The sequence below is a fragment of the Hakea prostrata genome, chromosome 2 (genome assembly GCF_041222555.1).
Source record: "Hakea prostrata isolate BN-2017 chromosome 2, UWA_Hpros_2, whole genome shotgun sequence".
NCBI lineage: Eukaryota > Viridiplantae > Streptophyta > Magnoliopsida > Proteales > Proteaceae > Hakea > Hakea prostrata.
In genome coordinates, this window is record NC_142601.1 from 8509117 (window position 1) to 8525211 (window position 16095).

The 16095-nt window shown below is 39.7% G+C and overlaps 1 protein-coding gene across 1 annotated transcript; it reads right to left on the reverse strand.

Moving 5' to 3' along the window:
* Positions 1 to 3342: 3342 nt before the first annotated feature.
* Positions 3343 to 16095, reverse strand: LOC149023609 (E3 ubiquitin-protein ligase RSL1-like). Its single transcript, XM_089144162.1, has 3 exons — positions 15271 to 16095; positions 5067 to 5818; positions 3343 to 4548 (listed from the first exon to the last, which is right to left on the reverse strand). The coding sequence occupies exons 1-3, from the start codon at positions 15970 to 15972 to the stop codon at positions 4401 to 4403; spliced, it is 1602 nt and encodes a 533-aa protein (XP_089000288.1). The 5' UTR covers positions 15973 to 16095; the 3' UTR covers positions 3343 to 4400.

The following is a 16095-nucleotide window of genomic DNA, read 5'->3' on the forward strand; positions in this document are numbered from 1 at the left end:
AGATACAAGGCCTAAATTATACATATTCTTTTTACCACTTCTCTCAATGTTATCTTAGGTCTACCCCTAGCTCTTATAATCTGTACAGGGGCATTTATAGGTGATAAGTAAAAATAATAATTACAAACCAATCGGATCAAAGCATGGTCAGTTGTCGAACCATGGCCAGATCGGTTAATTTCAATTGGGACTGGAACAAGATGTCCCTTGGGGGCGAAGGAACTCAACGGTTATGGAAAGGATTGTGATCCCGCCAAATTCAAGATAGACAATTGTGTCTAAACATGAAACAGCAACTAACTCATAATAGGGGGGGTTAAACCCTACGATCATATGACTATAGAAGAAATTGGATTCATCTAACAGCTAGAAAAAGAAGAAAAAAAAGGGTGTACCCAGTGCCGAAGCTCCCACACTGTGGGGTTTGGGGAAGGGACTTTCTAGGCAGCCTTACCCCTGCTATGCAAAGAGGCTGATTCGAACCCGCGACCTCTAGCGCACAATGGAGAGACTCCACCATTGCGCCAATGAGTAACACAAAGAGAAGGTAACTAAATCGTTTTCCTCCACTTTCCATTTTTTCAATCAAGCTCTACAACTCGTCAAAGCTCTTGGTGGTGTTCTTATTGACTTAACAGTTGGAGGTGGCCTCCTGACTAGGGAATCGACCCGCATCTAACGTTTGTTTTTGCAGGCCTCCGAAGGTTGAACAATTTCTAGACACATCATTTGGCGCCATCTGTGGGAACAATTCGGAAAGCCATGGTAGACACAAGATCGACACTTCATTAGAACCAAATCTGTCCACCACCTCAAGGTGGAAATCCAATCCTACCAGCTGGAGATCCGTTACAAGAGATTGAGGAACAGGAAGAAGAAGTTAACGGAGGTGGACGCTTGGATGATCAACATCTAGAGATACAAATCATATCGGCCATCCGAGAACAGAGGAATTAGAATCAACAATAGCTTAACCAAATGCAGACACAGTTCCTTGAGATGCAGGCGTTGCTTAGAACGATGACGAGATATCTGGGGGCTCCAAGGAACCTGAAACCCTTTAGATTAGGAAGAAGCAAGAAGGCGAGCTCGAAGAACCAGGACGAGGGCTTCCCCTACGAGGGGATGTTCACCAGGAGAAGATAGAAATCCAGCCAAGGTGCAAAATTTTCGGTAGCCACTAGATGGAAACTCAAGGGGCAACCAAAGAGAAGAGATTGGGGGCCAACATTCGAGAGTGCAAAGAATGGGATAGCTTCCTCGATGGGAGAGGCTGATTTGCAAGATCGATCACAAAGCAGTCGAACGGGACTCTGGCGAGGCTCGGAAGAGGTGTCCGGATGCATACCAACACATCACATCACTCGGACGCGGGAAGCATTATAACACCGATCATAAGAGCTGTTCAAATCAATCGAGAATTGGTAAATATAAACGAGAAGTTGGGACAACTCATGAAGGGAAAGGAGACCAATGATATTTACTCGATCATCAAGAAAACCCCGTTTGTTGAAGCGATCGCAAGGTATGAAGTCCCCCACAAGTTCAGGCTCCTAACCTTCTCTCTATTTGATGGTTGTGAAGATCAAGTGGCCCATATAAGCTACTATAAGCATACAATGGCGGTGGCTGAGAATTCAGACAAAATTCTATGCAGAGTGTTCGGTTCCTCACTAATGGGAGCAACACAAAAATGGTTCTCGAATTACCCTCGAGAGGAATTGCTGGGTTCGACAAGCTTGCCCCAAAGTTCATCAATAAGTTTCAAAGTGGCATACAAATGAAAAGACCGAGGAAACTCTGTTACAATCAAGCGAAGAACGAGTCCAGTTGAGATTACTTGTAGAAGTTCAATAGGGCGATGATGAAGATCGAATATCTCGATGAATAGGTGGCAAAAACCGTTCTTTTTATAGGAATTTCCAACAGGCATTTTTTGGAGTTGCTGCTACAAGACATACTAACCACGCATGCCAAGTTAGTCCTGAGGTGCCAAAAGCAAGCTGAGTTGACGGAAATCCTAGATGCTCGACAAGGGGAGGCAAAGATAGCCAATAAAGAACAAAATGCTCATGAGAAAGGGCAAGGTTTGAAGGGACCAAACAATGATCGAGGAAATAAGGGATGACCCAAGTAGAGGCAATGATCTCCCAATCAACTAGAATACACACTGTTGAATGCCCGACGGTCCAAAATTTTGATGCAGATCAAGGAACATGATATCCTGAAATGGCCACCGAGGATGGTGTCCAAGCCCGAGGAGAGGAACATAAACAAATATTGCAGGCTTCACAAGGATTATGGGCATTACACCAATGATTGCAGACATCTGAAAGTAGAAATCAAGAGATTAATATCTCAGGGACACCTTGCTAGTTGTGTAAGGAGGAAGGAAGATGATCGAGAGAGGAGAATTGCTGGGGAAAAGAGGAGAGAGAGGTCAAGAAGCAGGGATCGCAGGCCTGAGACTTCCAACACAAAAAAGGGAAAAAAGATATTCAATGCAAGCCGATCCCCAATATAAACAATTTTCGGAGGATCGGAGCCTGAGTCTCTTAAGAGATTGAAAGTAGGATCTAAGTTCGTAGGATCTAAGTTTGTAGGATCAAGAGATGCTATCGAGAAAAGGTAAAGACCTGGTTCACATGAAGCAATCACCTTTTTTGATGAAGATGAAAGAGGAGTTTATACTCCCCATGACGATGCAATAGTGATAAAAGTTGGAATTGGTCATCGGAAGGTTCACTGAGTACTTGTCGATACGAGATCTTCCATTGATCTTCTCTCCTTTGAAGCTTACCAAAGGCTGAAAATGGGAGAGAACTTGATGGAGCCCGTTCAACCCACTAGTACGGATTTGCAAGATCTTCAACAATAGCAGAAGGAATAGTGCAGCTAGATTTAACCTTCAGGACGTTCCCTAAGGAAGCTATGGTTTGGTAAATTTCTTGATAGTTCGAGAACTACCAGCATGTAATGTGATTCTTAGAAGACCAACCCTGACCAAGTTAGGAGCTATTTTGTCACCTAGACATATGAAAATAAAGTTCCCGATAGAGAATGGCATAGGCAAAGCAGCCTCAGATTAGATGACTTCCCGACGGTGTTACATCTCCTACCTAAAGGACAATAGTGAACCGAGGAAGGTTGCAGCCATGTCTATTGAGGTTAGAGATGATCGCGACAAGGAAATGATGCAAAGACCCGAACTTGAGGAAAAGTTGGATCGCGATTCAATTAGACCCCTCCAAGGAGACAAAAGGAACCTTTATTGGTTTGGAACAACTAGAAAATTTCAAGAAAGACTTGAAGGAGTTCCTTCAGGAAAATATGGATGTGTTTGCATGGCAGTGGATATGCTAGGGATAGATTGAAGTGTAGTTGAGCACAAGTTGTGGATCAACCCCAAGGCCAAACTAGTCGTTCAAAAAGAGAAGGAACTTCTAGATTGAGAAACATGAAGCCATACAAGGTTGACAAGTTGAAAGATTCAGGATTTATTAAACCAATCAAGTGCCCGACCTGGTTGGCCAATGTTGTAATGATCAATAAGGCAAATGAAAAATGGCAGATGTGTACATTATATTGATCAAAACAAAGCATGTTCGAAGGATTGTTCCCCTATGCACACTCTGCACCAAAAGTCATAACTGATTGAACGACAATCCTATAAAAAAAAAATTTAAGCATTAACGGAATACATCAGTTACACAAGACCTCAAACACACATCTGCACCTCATCCACCCTATTATTCAATCCTCAAGCCAAGACCAATTTACTCACGATTGATAATTTCTTCCTCTGAAAGATAGTAATAAAAAATAAAAAGATTGGAAATTTTCTTTTTTGTTCATCTAGATAGATAGGGTTTGGAAGTTCACATTAGGCACGAAGACTATTTATCAAGCACTTACTTGACGTGTATCTGGGTGCTTCACTTGATTGCACAGTTTGGTTGCAAGGGAAATTAAAGGAAGTGTTGTCATAACAACTTCACAACCACTTTTGGGGTTTTCCTGTTGTTATTTTACCCAAATCACTAGTAAAGGAAAAACAATTCCCTGTTCTGCTAAACTCCCAACACCGAATCTATTTCCCAAAGCATTGAATTGCTACAAAGAACGAAAGAAAAATCAAACTGCACCTAAATGTTGACACAATGAAAAGCATCAAAAGTTTCATCTAACGCAGACATTCATATTCCACCGCAGAGCATCCATTTTCATTCCAAAAAAGAGGTGGGTAATGTTTTCTCCACTAGCTTATAACCCTTAGACGTTGAGAGAAAAAGAGAGAGAGAGAGAGAGAGAGAGAGAGAGAGAGAGAGAGAGAGAGAGTTGTGTTGTGTCTCGTATGACTCACTGGAATCATACAAATCACCATCATCAAAGTTACTGTGTCACCACCAGTCATCTTCCTCATCTTCCTCATCTTCCTCGAAAAAATCATCATGCAAAATATTGCGCTCATTCCATAGTGGACATTGACAAGTGGGCTTCTTGTTTTTCCATTCCGCTCCACAGGTATAGCAAAACTCATAACCGCACCTGCAGAACAATGGAAATCTGATCAAAGTAGCTCTTTTACAGAGATGAACCAAGAATAATCTATCTCACAGATGATATATGGGTTTTTGCCTATTATCATAATAAAATCATCAGAGAGAATAATGGTGCAGTCAGGCACAAAGGAAACAAGGAATTTCACAAGAACTTAACCAAACAGATAGACTCGAATAACACTGCCTATTTAAGTTTTCGAATGCCAAGGATAGGTAATGAAATACCACAGAAATGTAACTCCATTGAATACAAGAAATCAAATTACTAAACAGCCACATCAAGATGTGAAACAATGAAGTCCAATAATTAGACAATCTACTGACTGAACAAAACATCAATTTTCTGGTCACCCAAAGTATCATGCATGGGAAATGTTCTTAAGGTTATCATTGACACTGAATAAGCTTACATCATTCAAACATTGCATTATATTAGCAACAGCGAATGCAAGATAGGACTTTATTTGTGACAAATAAAATTCTGGAGACGAGGGAGGCAAGTACCTGCATGTCATATGGAAGCAACCTTCAACCAGTTCAATTAAGTGATTGCATTTCACACACTGACGCCACAGCTTTTGTCTTGCAAGAGACTTCAACTGGGCATCCTCGGCACGAGGGTAAGGATTTAATCTTTTATAATTGTAACAGGTCATGTTGCTATGCCACGGGACCTTGCAATCAATACAGAAGAGGCCATGACATTTTATACAGCTCCAGGCACCACTTCCATTAGCAGCAAACAGAACCTCCCTTTTTGACATCAAAGCAGAACATTTTGGGTATGGACAATAAATTTTCTCTGTCACGGGAATTGAAGACTCCTTTATGCGTTGGTCCATCGTCTCAACTAACTTAGGGGTTAAGAATTTTCTACAACTATCTAAGTTCAGCTTTGATTTACAGCCATCATGAGGACATTCAGGCACCATTCCATGAAGCAATTTGATTTCCACATGCTGTTTCATGCAAGAAAAGCAATAGCGGTGCATGCAACCATCAACAGCAAACATTTGCATGGTATCAGTATCTTCCAAACAGATGGTACAGGTCTCAGTCAGGATAATGTCATGTCCCAACACCTTGGACCTGGTGAGCTGAGAATCTATTGCTTCCCTTGCAAGTTTAAAAGCAAACTTAACGTCATTCCTTGGTATAACAAATTGGCGAAAACTGACGAATTGCTTGTCAAGAAGTTCCACCTGACAAACCAACACAGCCAACTTGCGCTGCTTTGTTTGCCATCTCCCAGAAAGCTGCACCAGGAATTACAATGTCAGCCCTATTCAAGGTTTTGAATCAACAAACACTTGCTCTTGAGTCAAAGATCACTAAGACAAATTTGAACAACATGGTAACTGAAATTTTACAAAATAATTAGATACAGGATACTTCTAAGCACACACAATCCAAGTGGTATTCATTCAAAGAAAATTTTTGTAGTGTATCAATTTAATTTTCAAAGGTTATTTTGGACCAGGAATTACAAAGAAAACCCTATTCAAGGTTTTGAATCAACAAACACTTACACTACAGCAAGCAGAATATATAAATAGGTTCAATAGTTAGAACATAGTTTTATTCATCTAACTGATGTAGCCTTAGATGGACTAAAAGCCAATTACATGACCTTGTTACAGAATCAGTTCGATTATGTCAAAGTTAGGGTAACAATCCCAGACTTAGGGATTTAGGGTTTATAATAGCAATTAAGGCTGGATAATAGAATTGAGTGTCTAAGGGGACGGGACAAAGGTCCAATCCAAGTTTGGACAGATATCTAGAATTTAAGTCCTCAAAGTAAGGGTTTTGATGAAACTCAGAGCTTCAAAGGGCTAATTGGGGCTGAGATAGGAATCAAGCGTAGGGTCAGTATGAAGCAATCCAATGATTAGGAAGGCTGGATTTGGAGTAGCAGGTTCTTAAGATTCTTTAAGGAATTTAGGGTTACAGAGATTTTAGGGATTTGATGGACAAGAAGGGTTGTAAAAGTGAACAAATATACAGCATCTGGCCGACATGGTCAGGATAGGAGATCGAAACCTCATTGTGGATCCCATAATTTATTATGTGAGGAAAGTAAATGGAATCATTACAAACAAAGTCACAATCTGTTTCCCAGATAGAATTTTAGAAGACGGCATTTTTTTTTAGAAAAAAATTAACAAAAAACACAGAATGGAATCTACCACAAAAAAGAACATGTAATGAGATTAGCTGCAAGGATTTATGACTTAGCAGAAACCAGCCCAATTATTAGGGACTTTAATAAGGCTTGGATAATGATTTGTGGAGGTGATGGAATCTGAGGTCTTCAGCTTCTGGACAGACTAACACTCTCTTCATGAACCACATGTCACAAGCACGAGTATCAGGATACACCGTGACGGAATGATGCAGATCCCATCTAATAAATTAAAAAGGTCAAAATTCTGCTCATAATAGAAAAATATGACTTCATATATTACTCATGTAAGGGGAAATTGTGCAAGCCAGTCTAGACATACAAATATATATCTGCTTTACATAATTGTTTGGAGTGGGAATCCATTGGGAAAGGTCCACTTAGTAGTTGGTCCTGACCCTCTGAACATGAGACAATGCGCCAATGCAAATTCCCTATTCTGCAGGCCCTGAATCCTTAACCCAATGATTTCAAAGGCTTTCAATGCGTTCACCCAATTTCTTTCATTGTGAAGCCATTGAACTGCTTAGGAAACCTTTTTTTTCCTCAAAACCTTATATTTGATGCTGAATCAAGACTTTGAAATTCATTGTGGTGCATCCTCTTCAATGTTGAATATGAAGCATCTTTTTATTCAAATCTACCCGAAACTCGAGTGTGAAGCCAAATCCAAAATTCCTACATATTTCTTAAGATTTACAGTCCATGGCAAATCCCAAAATTTCTCTTCATTTACAAGATGAGTTGTCCTTCTGTCCCACTTTATCTATATAATTGGTGACACCCATCTTTGACCCAGCAGAAAATAAAGAAGCTTTTACACTTTCTACCATAAACCATTAGACTCTTTAGTATATTCTAAATTTTGTGATTTTTCACTTATGAAAATAAAATAAAAAGCTTAAAAAATGATGTCAAACATCTTTCCAAAAAGAACAAAAAGTTTCAGAAAGAACAAAAAAAATGCTAACAAGAAACATAAAGGCCAAGAGGCTTTGGCAGGCTTTAAGACTTCAACTATATAGGAATTCTTTTCCTACCATCGCTCCAAATAACCACACGCAGGCAGCAGTTTCAAATGTCTTTACTTTCCTTCTCAAACCATAGCCCCTCCAAGATATATGATTAGATAGGGAATGCCTGCCTAACTTATAATAACTACAACAACAATAAGCATTGTCCCAACTAAATGGGGTCGGCTACATGGATTCTTGCCCTCCAATCAGTTCTGTTCGAGGCCATGCTAGATACAAGGCCTAAACTATACATATCCTTTCTCACCACTTCTCCTAAGGTTATCTTAGGTCTACCCCTAGCTCTTCTAGTTCCTTCAATATGCATTATATCACTTCTCCGTACAGGGGCATTTATAGGTGTCTCCGTTGAACGTGGTCGTGCCCCTCAAACGACTTTCTCAAAGCTTATCACTTATGGGAGCAACTCCCAAACCAACTCTAATATGATCATTTCTTATCTTATCCATCCTAGTTTTGCCACTCATCCATCTTAGCATCCTCATTTCTGCTACATTGAGTTTATCTATATGATTCTTTTTAATAGTCCAACACTCTACATCGTACATCATAGCTGGTTGAACAACGGTCCTATAAAATTTTCCTTTAAGCTTTAATGGAATACGCCAATCACATAAGACCCCGGACGCACCTCTCCACTTCATCCACCCTATTTTAATTCTTTGGGAAACCTCATCCTCTAAATCACCTCTTTTACTTATGATTGAACCTAGGTACCTAAAACAACCACTCTAAGGAATCTCTTTATCGTCAAGTATCACCACCTCATCATCTGCCCAATCATGACTAAAGTTACAAACTAGATATTCTGTCTTCGATCTACTAAGTTTAAAGCCTTTTGTTTCCAAAGCTACTCTCCATGATTCTAATTTGGTATTAATCCCCACTTGGGTCTCATCAATCAACACAATATCATCCGCAAAAAGCATACACCAGGGGACCTCATCTTGAATGTCTTTGGTTAATTCATCCATTACCAGTGCAAAAAGATATGGGCTTAAAGTTGACCCTTGATGTAGTCCAACAGTTATTAGGAATTCATTACTTTGTCCCCCCACTATTCTAACACTAGTCACCGAACTATCATACATATCCTTAACTATATCTACATATTTACTTGCAACACTTTTTTTCTCTAGTACTTGCCAAATTAACGCTCTAAGGACTCTATCATAAGTTTTTTCTAGGTCAATAAATACCATATGAAGGTCTTTCCTACATTCTCTATCACTTTATATAAGTCTCCTAGTTAGGTAAATAGCCTCCGTTGTAGATCTTCCCGGCATAAACCCAAATTGGTTCTCCATAACTGCAATTAAGTGTCTCAAAGAGGTTTCAATTATTCTCTCCCATAATTTCATCGTATGGCTCATCAATTTAATGCCACTATAGTTATTACAACTTTGAATATCTCCTTTATTTTTGTAAATTGGAACCACGACGCTTCTCCTCCATTCATCTGGCATTTTCCCTGTGCTTATAATCTTATTAAACAACTTAGTCAACCAAACTAGTCTATGGATTCCTAAGCTCTTCCATACTTCAATTGGGATTTCATCAAGACCTTGTGTCTTGTCGAGTTTCATCCTCCATAAAGCTACTTTTACTTCGAACATCGAAATTCTACGTATATAAGTTCAGACATTGGTGCCCTTGTGAAAGGTGTAATCGTCCGAATCATAAATGCTTGAAGAATGCTCATTTAGTAAACTAGAGAAATAGGTTTCTCATGTTTTCTTAATGTCCTCCTCACAAACTAATACTTTACCATCTCCATTTTTAATACATGTAACATGGTTAAGATCTCTACTCTTCCTATCCCTCATCTTAGCTATCTTATAAATAGATTTTTCCCCTTCTTTCATGCCCAACTTATTGTATAGCTCTTTATACTTCTTTTCCCTTGCTTTTCCCGCAATTTTCTTAACTTCATTTTTATCCAACCTATACCTTTGAAAATCCTCAACATCCTTAGTTCTTTGCCATGTCTTAAAACTAGCTTTTTTATTCCTAATGGCAGCTTAAATCTCACTATCCCACCACCACGTCTCTCTATAAGAATGGAGCTTTCCTTTTGATTCACCTAGGACATCTTTAGCCACCTTCTTAATACACAACCATCTCATTCCACATTGCATTGTATCCCCTTTAAAATCCCATTTTCCTTGTTTGACTACTTCATTAACAAAGGATTTCGAATACTCTCCTTTCAAATTCCACCATCTTATTCTAGGATAGTTCACCTTGGACCTTTTATGTGTTCTTGGGACTAAGCACATATCCAAGACCACAAGTCTATGTTGTGCAGTTAAGTTTTCCCCTGGTATCACCTTGCAATCCTTGCACAACAATCTATCAGTCCTTCTAGTTAGGAAGAAATCTATTTGGCTTCTAAGCTGTCAACTTTTGAAGGTAATTAAATGTTCATCTCTCTTTTTGAAGTAAGTATTTATAATAAATAGATCAAAAGCAGTAGCAAAATTTAAAATTGAAATCCCCTCCTCATTCCTTTCTCCAAAACCATATCCTCCATGTACACTCTCATATCCTCTTTGATTTTTTCCAATATGTCCATTTAAATCACCTCCTATGATAATCTTTTCTCCTTGACGAATTCCTTGCATTAATCCATCCATATTTTCCCAAATTTCTAGCTTTAGACTTTCATCTAGTCCTACTTAAGGTGCATATGCACAAATTATATTTACGAACTCTTTCTCTATTACAAGCTTGATAGTAATAATCCTATCACCCACTCTTTTAACATCCACCACGTCATTTTTTAAATCTTTATCCACTACTATACCCACTCCATTTTATTTGCTTTAACCCCATTATACTAAAGTTTAAAGTCATCCAACTCTTTGGCTTTTTTACCCTTCCATCCAGTCTCTTGAATGCAAGCTACATTAATCCTTCTTCTCCTCATAACATCTATCAATTCTAAGCTCTTACCAGTTAAAGATCCTATGTTCCAAGATGCCAATCTAATCCTACGTTTATGGACTAGCTTCTTTACCAGCACTCGTCCACGGCGCGGTAACCCTTGCCTACTTATCACTGCATCCGGGGGCCAATGCGACGCGTCACTTACAGGGGACGCCCTAGCTAACCCTTGCCCACTTATCACTACATCCGGACCATAGTGTAGCGCGTCGCTTCTTTTGTTGGGGAACGCCCTAGCATAGCTTTAACGTCAAATCCATGAAAAAAAGATTTGGCTAGATTTTTTCTGCTGCAGGCTACCGACCTGACACACCAACCCTCCTCCTTTACCCGGGCTTGGGACCGGCAGCAAAACACTAGCGGAGTTCCTAGCTTATAATAACTAATTGAACTAAAATAACATCTCACCTATTATGTATCAAGAAATAGGAATCGTAAGGAACAAGTGAGAGACCCAAAGCGAAAACTATTCTAACCTAGGCACCATTATCATCTGTATCTTCTCTAAAAGACTGTTTATTTGCAGGAGAAAAAGGGGTGAATAGTTAAAAGTGTGGACCCACATGAAGTGGGGTGCAAGGATAGGAAAGTAAAGGAAGGGAAAGTGAGGAAAAAGCAAAAATTTGTGGGCTCACAAACTTACTTCATGTTTTCCACAAAATCCCACAAAAGAAAGGGGACTTTTTTTAGGCATGGGGTAGGAAAAAGTGGGTCTATGGGTGCCGCATCCACAAACAAGTTCACTAATTTAAGGAAGTTTGTCTACTCACTCTCCCACCCTAGTGAACCAAACAAACTCAACTTTTCAGATTTCATTGTGAATAGTACACTCTTCCCACCCCTTTTGTCCAACCAATTTGTTCCATCAAACAACCAATCTCTAGCAAAAGAGCTTTTCAGCCCATCACTTGAACTAGGATGAATAAATGAAAAAATAGGACCATTATTTTCAACATGACTAAAATAATTTGTATTTATGTAACATATGACAAGAGATCAACCAAACAAAAAATATAGTAAGTCTATAATTCTTCTCCATTTTGATCTTACTAGAATTTATTTGCCATTTAATTATTGTCTAGACATGAGGACACCAGGTAGCTCATAAAAGAAAGGAGGAATAGAGGTAAAAAAAAAATCTGACGAGAACTAAAGAAAGAAGTGTTGTTGGCTGAGGTTGAGACCAATCTAATGAACGCAATCAAGGGATTGAAAGCTGCAAAGACTTATCGGACTAATTTGGGCAAAAACAAACTTAGGACTAATCATTAAAATAATGGGGGATAAAAGGATCCAGATCTGTTGATGGAAGATACAAGAGACAAATTCAAAAGTATGAAATCATCGAGAAAATTAGAAATTAAAATAGTAAATAAGGAGTCGATTGGACACACAAGGAAATTAACTGTGAGATAAAAGAGAGAGAGAGAGAGAGAGAGATTGATATACCAAAGTTAATGAGGAAGGAGAGCTGAGGCTGTGGTTCAAGAAGCGTGAAAAAGACAAAAAGCCCTAGCCATAAGGAAAGGAGAGAGGAGAGATGAGAGATGAATGAAAGAGTAAGAATCCATTACCAAATGGGTAGCAGGAGAGAGAGAGAGAGAGAGAGAGAGAGAGAGACATGATGTGAACACAGGGACCCCCTGGCCAAAACCTCAAGTGGGACCCCAAGATGACTCCAAGAAACAACCCTAAGCTGGCTGACCCCCTATTTCGGGGTATTTTGGGCATTTTCACCCTTATTTTTATTCTGGAATTTTAGTTGAATTGGGTTTGGTTTTATGAGTTTTATTTTGATTTAAGGTTGTTTTGGATGAGTCCCAAGTTATCTTAATTAGCATATGCTTTTTAAGTTAAAGTTTAATTAGAAATGGTGTGTGTTTCAGTAGATTCCAAATCTAGGGTTGAGATCATTCAGTTATAGATTCAATCTTGAGTGTTTTGGTCAAGAGTTGGGATCCTTATCCATTAGGGAATCCAACAAAAGTCAGTCTCTTTTTGAAGACTATAAATAGCCCATTAGTTCAATGTAATTGTAAGGTTCAATTAAATAAATAATTGAGCGTTATTGCCAAGAGGAGGCAGGGTTCTTTTGAGGGGGACCCTGCAGGTGTTTATTGAGCGTCTAATATTCAAGCATTCAAGCCTTCAAGCAGTCAAGCAGTCAAATGACAATCAATCAAGTACAGCAGCCTCCCCACCCTTCCCCCTTTCCTACACAACCCTAGAACCCCGCCCTCTTCCACCATAGCCTTCCCTGCCCCTCCCCTCTTGCCTAGACCTAGAAACCCACCCTAATCCCATCGCACCTACCACCTCTCCCTTCCCCTTCTAGTCCAGCAAAGCCCTAACCTTTCCCCTAGCAACTGTAGCCCTCCCCCCCCCCCTCCCTGTGATAGCAGCAGCCCCCAACCCCCTGGTGACTCATCTTCCCCAGCCCCTTTATGTCTCTTTTCCCTCCCCATAGGATAACCAAGCCGCAGATTGTTTCCCTAAGGTTATTTTCCAATTTCCCCAATCAGCTTAATTTCCTTAACCCAGAAAATTTCTGCAACTTCATCTTCTTCTTTGGAAGAATTCTGCAGAATTTTAAAACTCCTAAACCCGTTTAGATCATTCAGACCTCCTAAAGCCTTTGAAACACTAAAACCTACTTCTGAAACTACTTAACCAGCAAGGACAGAACCTTCCTAAAACCCTAATCCTGAATTCTACAATATCCAGAACCCTGCTCACACCGTACTGAGTTTGAAAGTGTGAAAACACCCTCTGAAACCCTAGAAATTCCATTCTTCTTTGCTGGAATCTCCTAGGCAACCATAAAGCTGGAAAAATTACAGCATTACCCTTAACCCTAGACCCTGGCTTCCATCAATACAGCTCAGCCATTAGCAAATAAATCAATTCATTAACAGAAAAATATCATGAACCAATGCACCCTATATATATATACTGAATCGCATGGGTGGAGTACATAGATAAGATCTCTAGAATTGTACATTTCCTAAACTAACTCATAGATTAACAACTAGTCTCCTAACCAACAAAGAGCACCAAAATTGGACCCACCAAAACTTATCCTTCACTTTATCCCGTGCATCCCTTTAAGTTTGAATTGTGTGGTTAAGAAAAAGGCTGATGAAATGAATAAACACAAAATTACATGCCCAAAGTACATAGAACCCAATTATATGGCCAAATAAAGTCTTCTGATGCCTGATCCGGAATCCATGAGATCTGGTGGGAAGCTCAGCTTTCAATGAGATCACAGAAAAGCAGGACAAACCAGACCAGTAGAAAATTAGATAGGCTGAAGAAAAGAACAACTCTAGTTGGCCTGAAAAATAAATTGCTTAATCAGTCGACTAGTTAGAACAGGAAAGCAAAACATAAACAAAATTTATGGCTAGACATCAAGATCTTGAAGAATCTTATCCCAGTTAGTAAACTGGGAACACCAAAATTTAATTATGACAGCAAATAGGATTCTAAAAATGTGATACTAGAGATCAAACATATAACAACAACAACAAGCCTTGTCCCAACTAAATGGGGTCGGCTACATGGATTCTTGCCCACCAATCAGTTATGTTCGAGGCCATGCTAGATACAAGGCCTAAGCAATACATATCATTTTCTCACCACTTCTCTTAAGGTTATCTTAGGTCTACCCCTAGCTCTTCTAGTTCCTTCAATATGAATTATATCACTTCTCCGTACAAGGGCATTTATAGGTCTCCGTTGAATGTGGTTGTGCCACCTCAAACAACTTTCTCGAAGCTTATCACTTATTGGAGCAACTCCCAGACCAACTCTAATATGATCATTTCTTATCTTATCCATCCTAGTTTTGCATAAGAGCTGGTCACTTAGAACGAAAACGTTAACAAACGCATACTCAAAAACCACCATGTGGTCCATAGAGCTTGAATCACTATCTGCAAGCCTGGAATCATAATTAGCATCCAAACCTTCAAACAGCATCAGGAATCCACCACCAGAGAGCCTACTGAATCTCCACATCAGGACTATTCTGAATCAGCACAGTCCAAAGGCAAAAACCAGTCCTTCACTACTCAAATTCACGTGCAATGTTCTAGCCCTTTTAAAACTTCCATCAAAGACTCAACAAGGGGAAAAACCTCAAACCAATCTTGAACTAAAAAGGTACGTTAAAATATTAGAAAACCTGGATCATAAAATCTACAGATTTAAGGCTGCAATCTTAGAGACGTAGCGCAGTCAAACTGAGTAGAACAAATAAAATAAAAATAAGACTTTAAAGTCTTTATGCATCTTCACCCCTAAAAACATACTAAACCAAAGGGCCAACACATATATAACCCAACTCAAATACGACTACACTAACATAAACTAACTTCTTTTTTTCAACTGCATCACAGCATTTTTTTTCTTTTTCTTTTTCTTTCTTTCTTTCTTAAAAAATGTGCCTCAGAAGTCACAACCATTAACGGAGAATATTGAAACATAGGATTCATAACCAATCTGTGAAAAGCAATAAAACTATAAGGAGAGAACTCACGATTTTGACCAGCGCATAGTCATCGCAAAAACATGTGATTTTCTTTATCTCCAAAGACAGTGCGGCGTTGAGACCTTCGATCAAAGCTTTGACATCTATGGTCTTCTTATTCATCCCTTCAACGGCCATCGGCTTCTGTATCTGAAGTATCACAGCATCGGAAGGGTCGCAAATAGCAACTCCAATAGCCGCCAACTTAACCTCGGAACCGTTCATCCACCCAGAACTGATCAAACCCTTAAAGTACAATCTGAAAGGTTCATCAGGCGCCTGACTAGAGCAACCAACCTCCATAGGCCTCTCGACATTGTCCCCATATTCCTCCCATTCATCATTAGGCATGTGGTCAATTTCATGAGCGAACTGGTGGTCGTGAGCACGGAGATTGAGTTCATAAGTGATCCTACGCCTCTCAGCTTCCCAAATCTCACGATCCTTGCGTTCTTGTTCGAATCTTTCAAGCTCTTGCTCTTGAATCCGCAAGAGATCAACGATGCCACCGTCTGCGTTCACCGAGTCTGGCACCGGAGGAGGGGATGTTGGAGGAGAAGAAGACGAAGAAGGTTGAAGTGCGACAGAAGCAGACAAGGCTTCTTCCAATTGCAGGCGATACGCGAATTCAAGATCGGATTCGACTTCATTAGCAGCCGTTAACTCTCTACGCTGCTCAGAGACCATGGCCTCCAATTCACCGTCAGCCATTAAACCCTATTCTTAGTTTTCTCTCACTCACTTCTTCCCCAAATTGAAAGGAAGACGAAGGAATTTGTGAGGTGTGACGTGCCGAAGAAGATACTAATTGGATTCGCAACAGAATTTGCAACA

Coding starts and splice junctions, on each gene's coding strand:
- LOC149023609 (XM_089144162.1), bottom strand. CDS start 15,972: ATGGCTGACGGTGAATTGGAGGCCATGGTCTCTGAGCAGCGTAGAGAG. Junction 5,819..15,270: donor ACTATGCGCTGGTCAAAATC/GTGAGTTCTCTC, acceptor TTCCTGGTGCAG/CTTTCTGGGAGATGGCAAAC. Junction 4,549..5,066: donor TGCTTCCATATGACATGCAG/GTACTTGCCTCC, acceptor ATTGTTCTGCAG/GTGCGGTTATGAGTTTTGCT.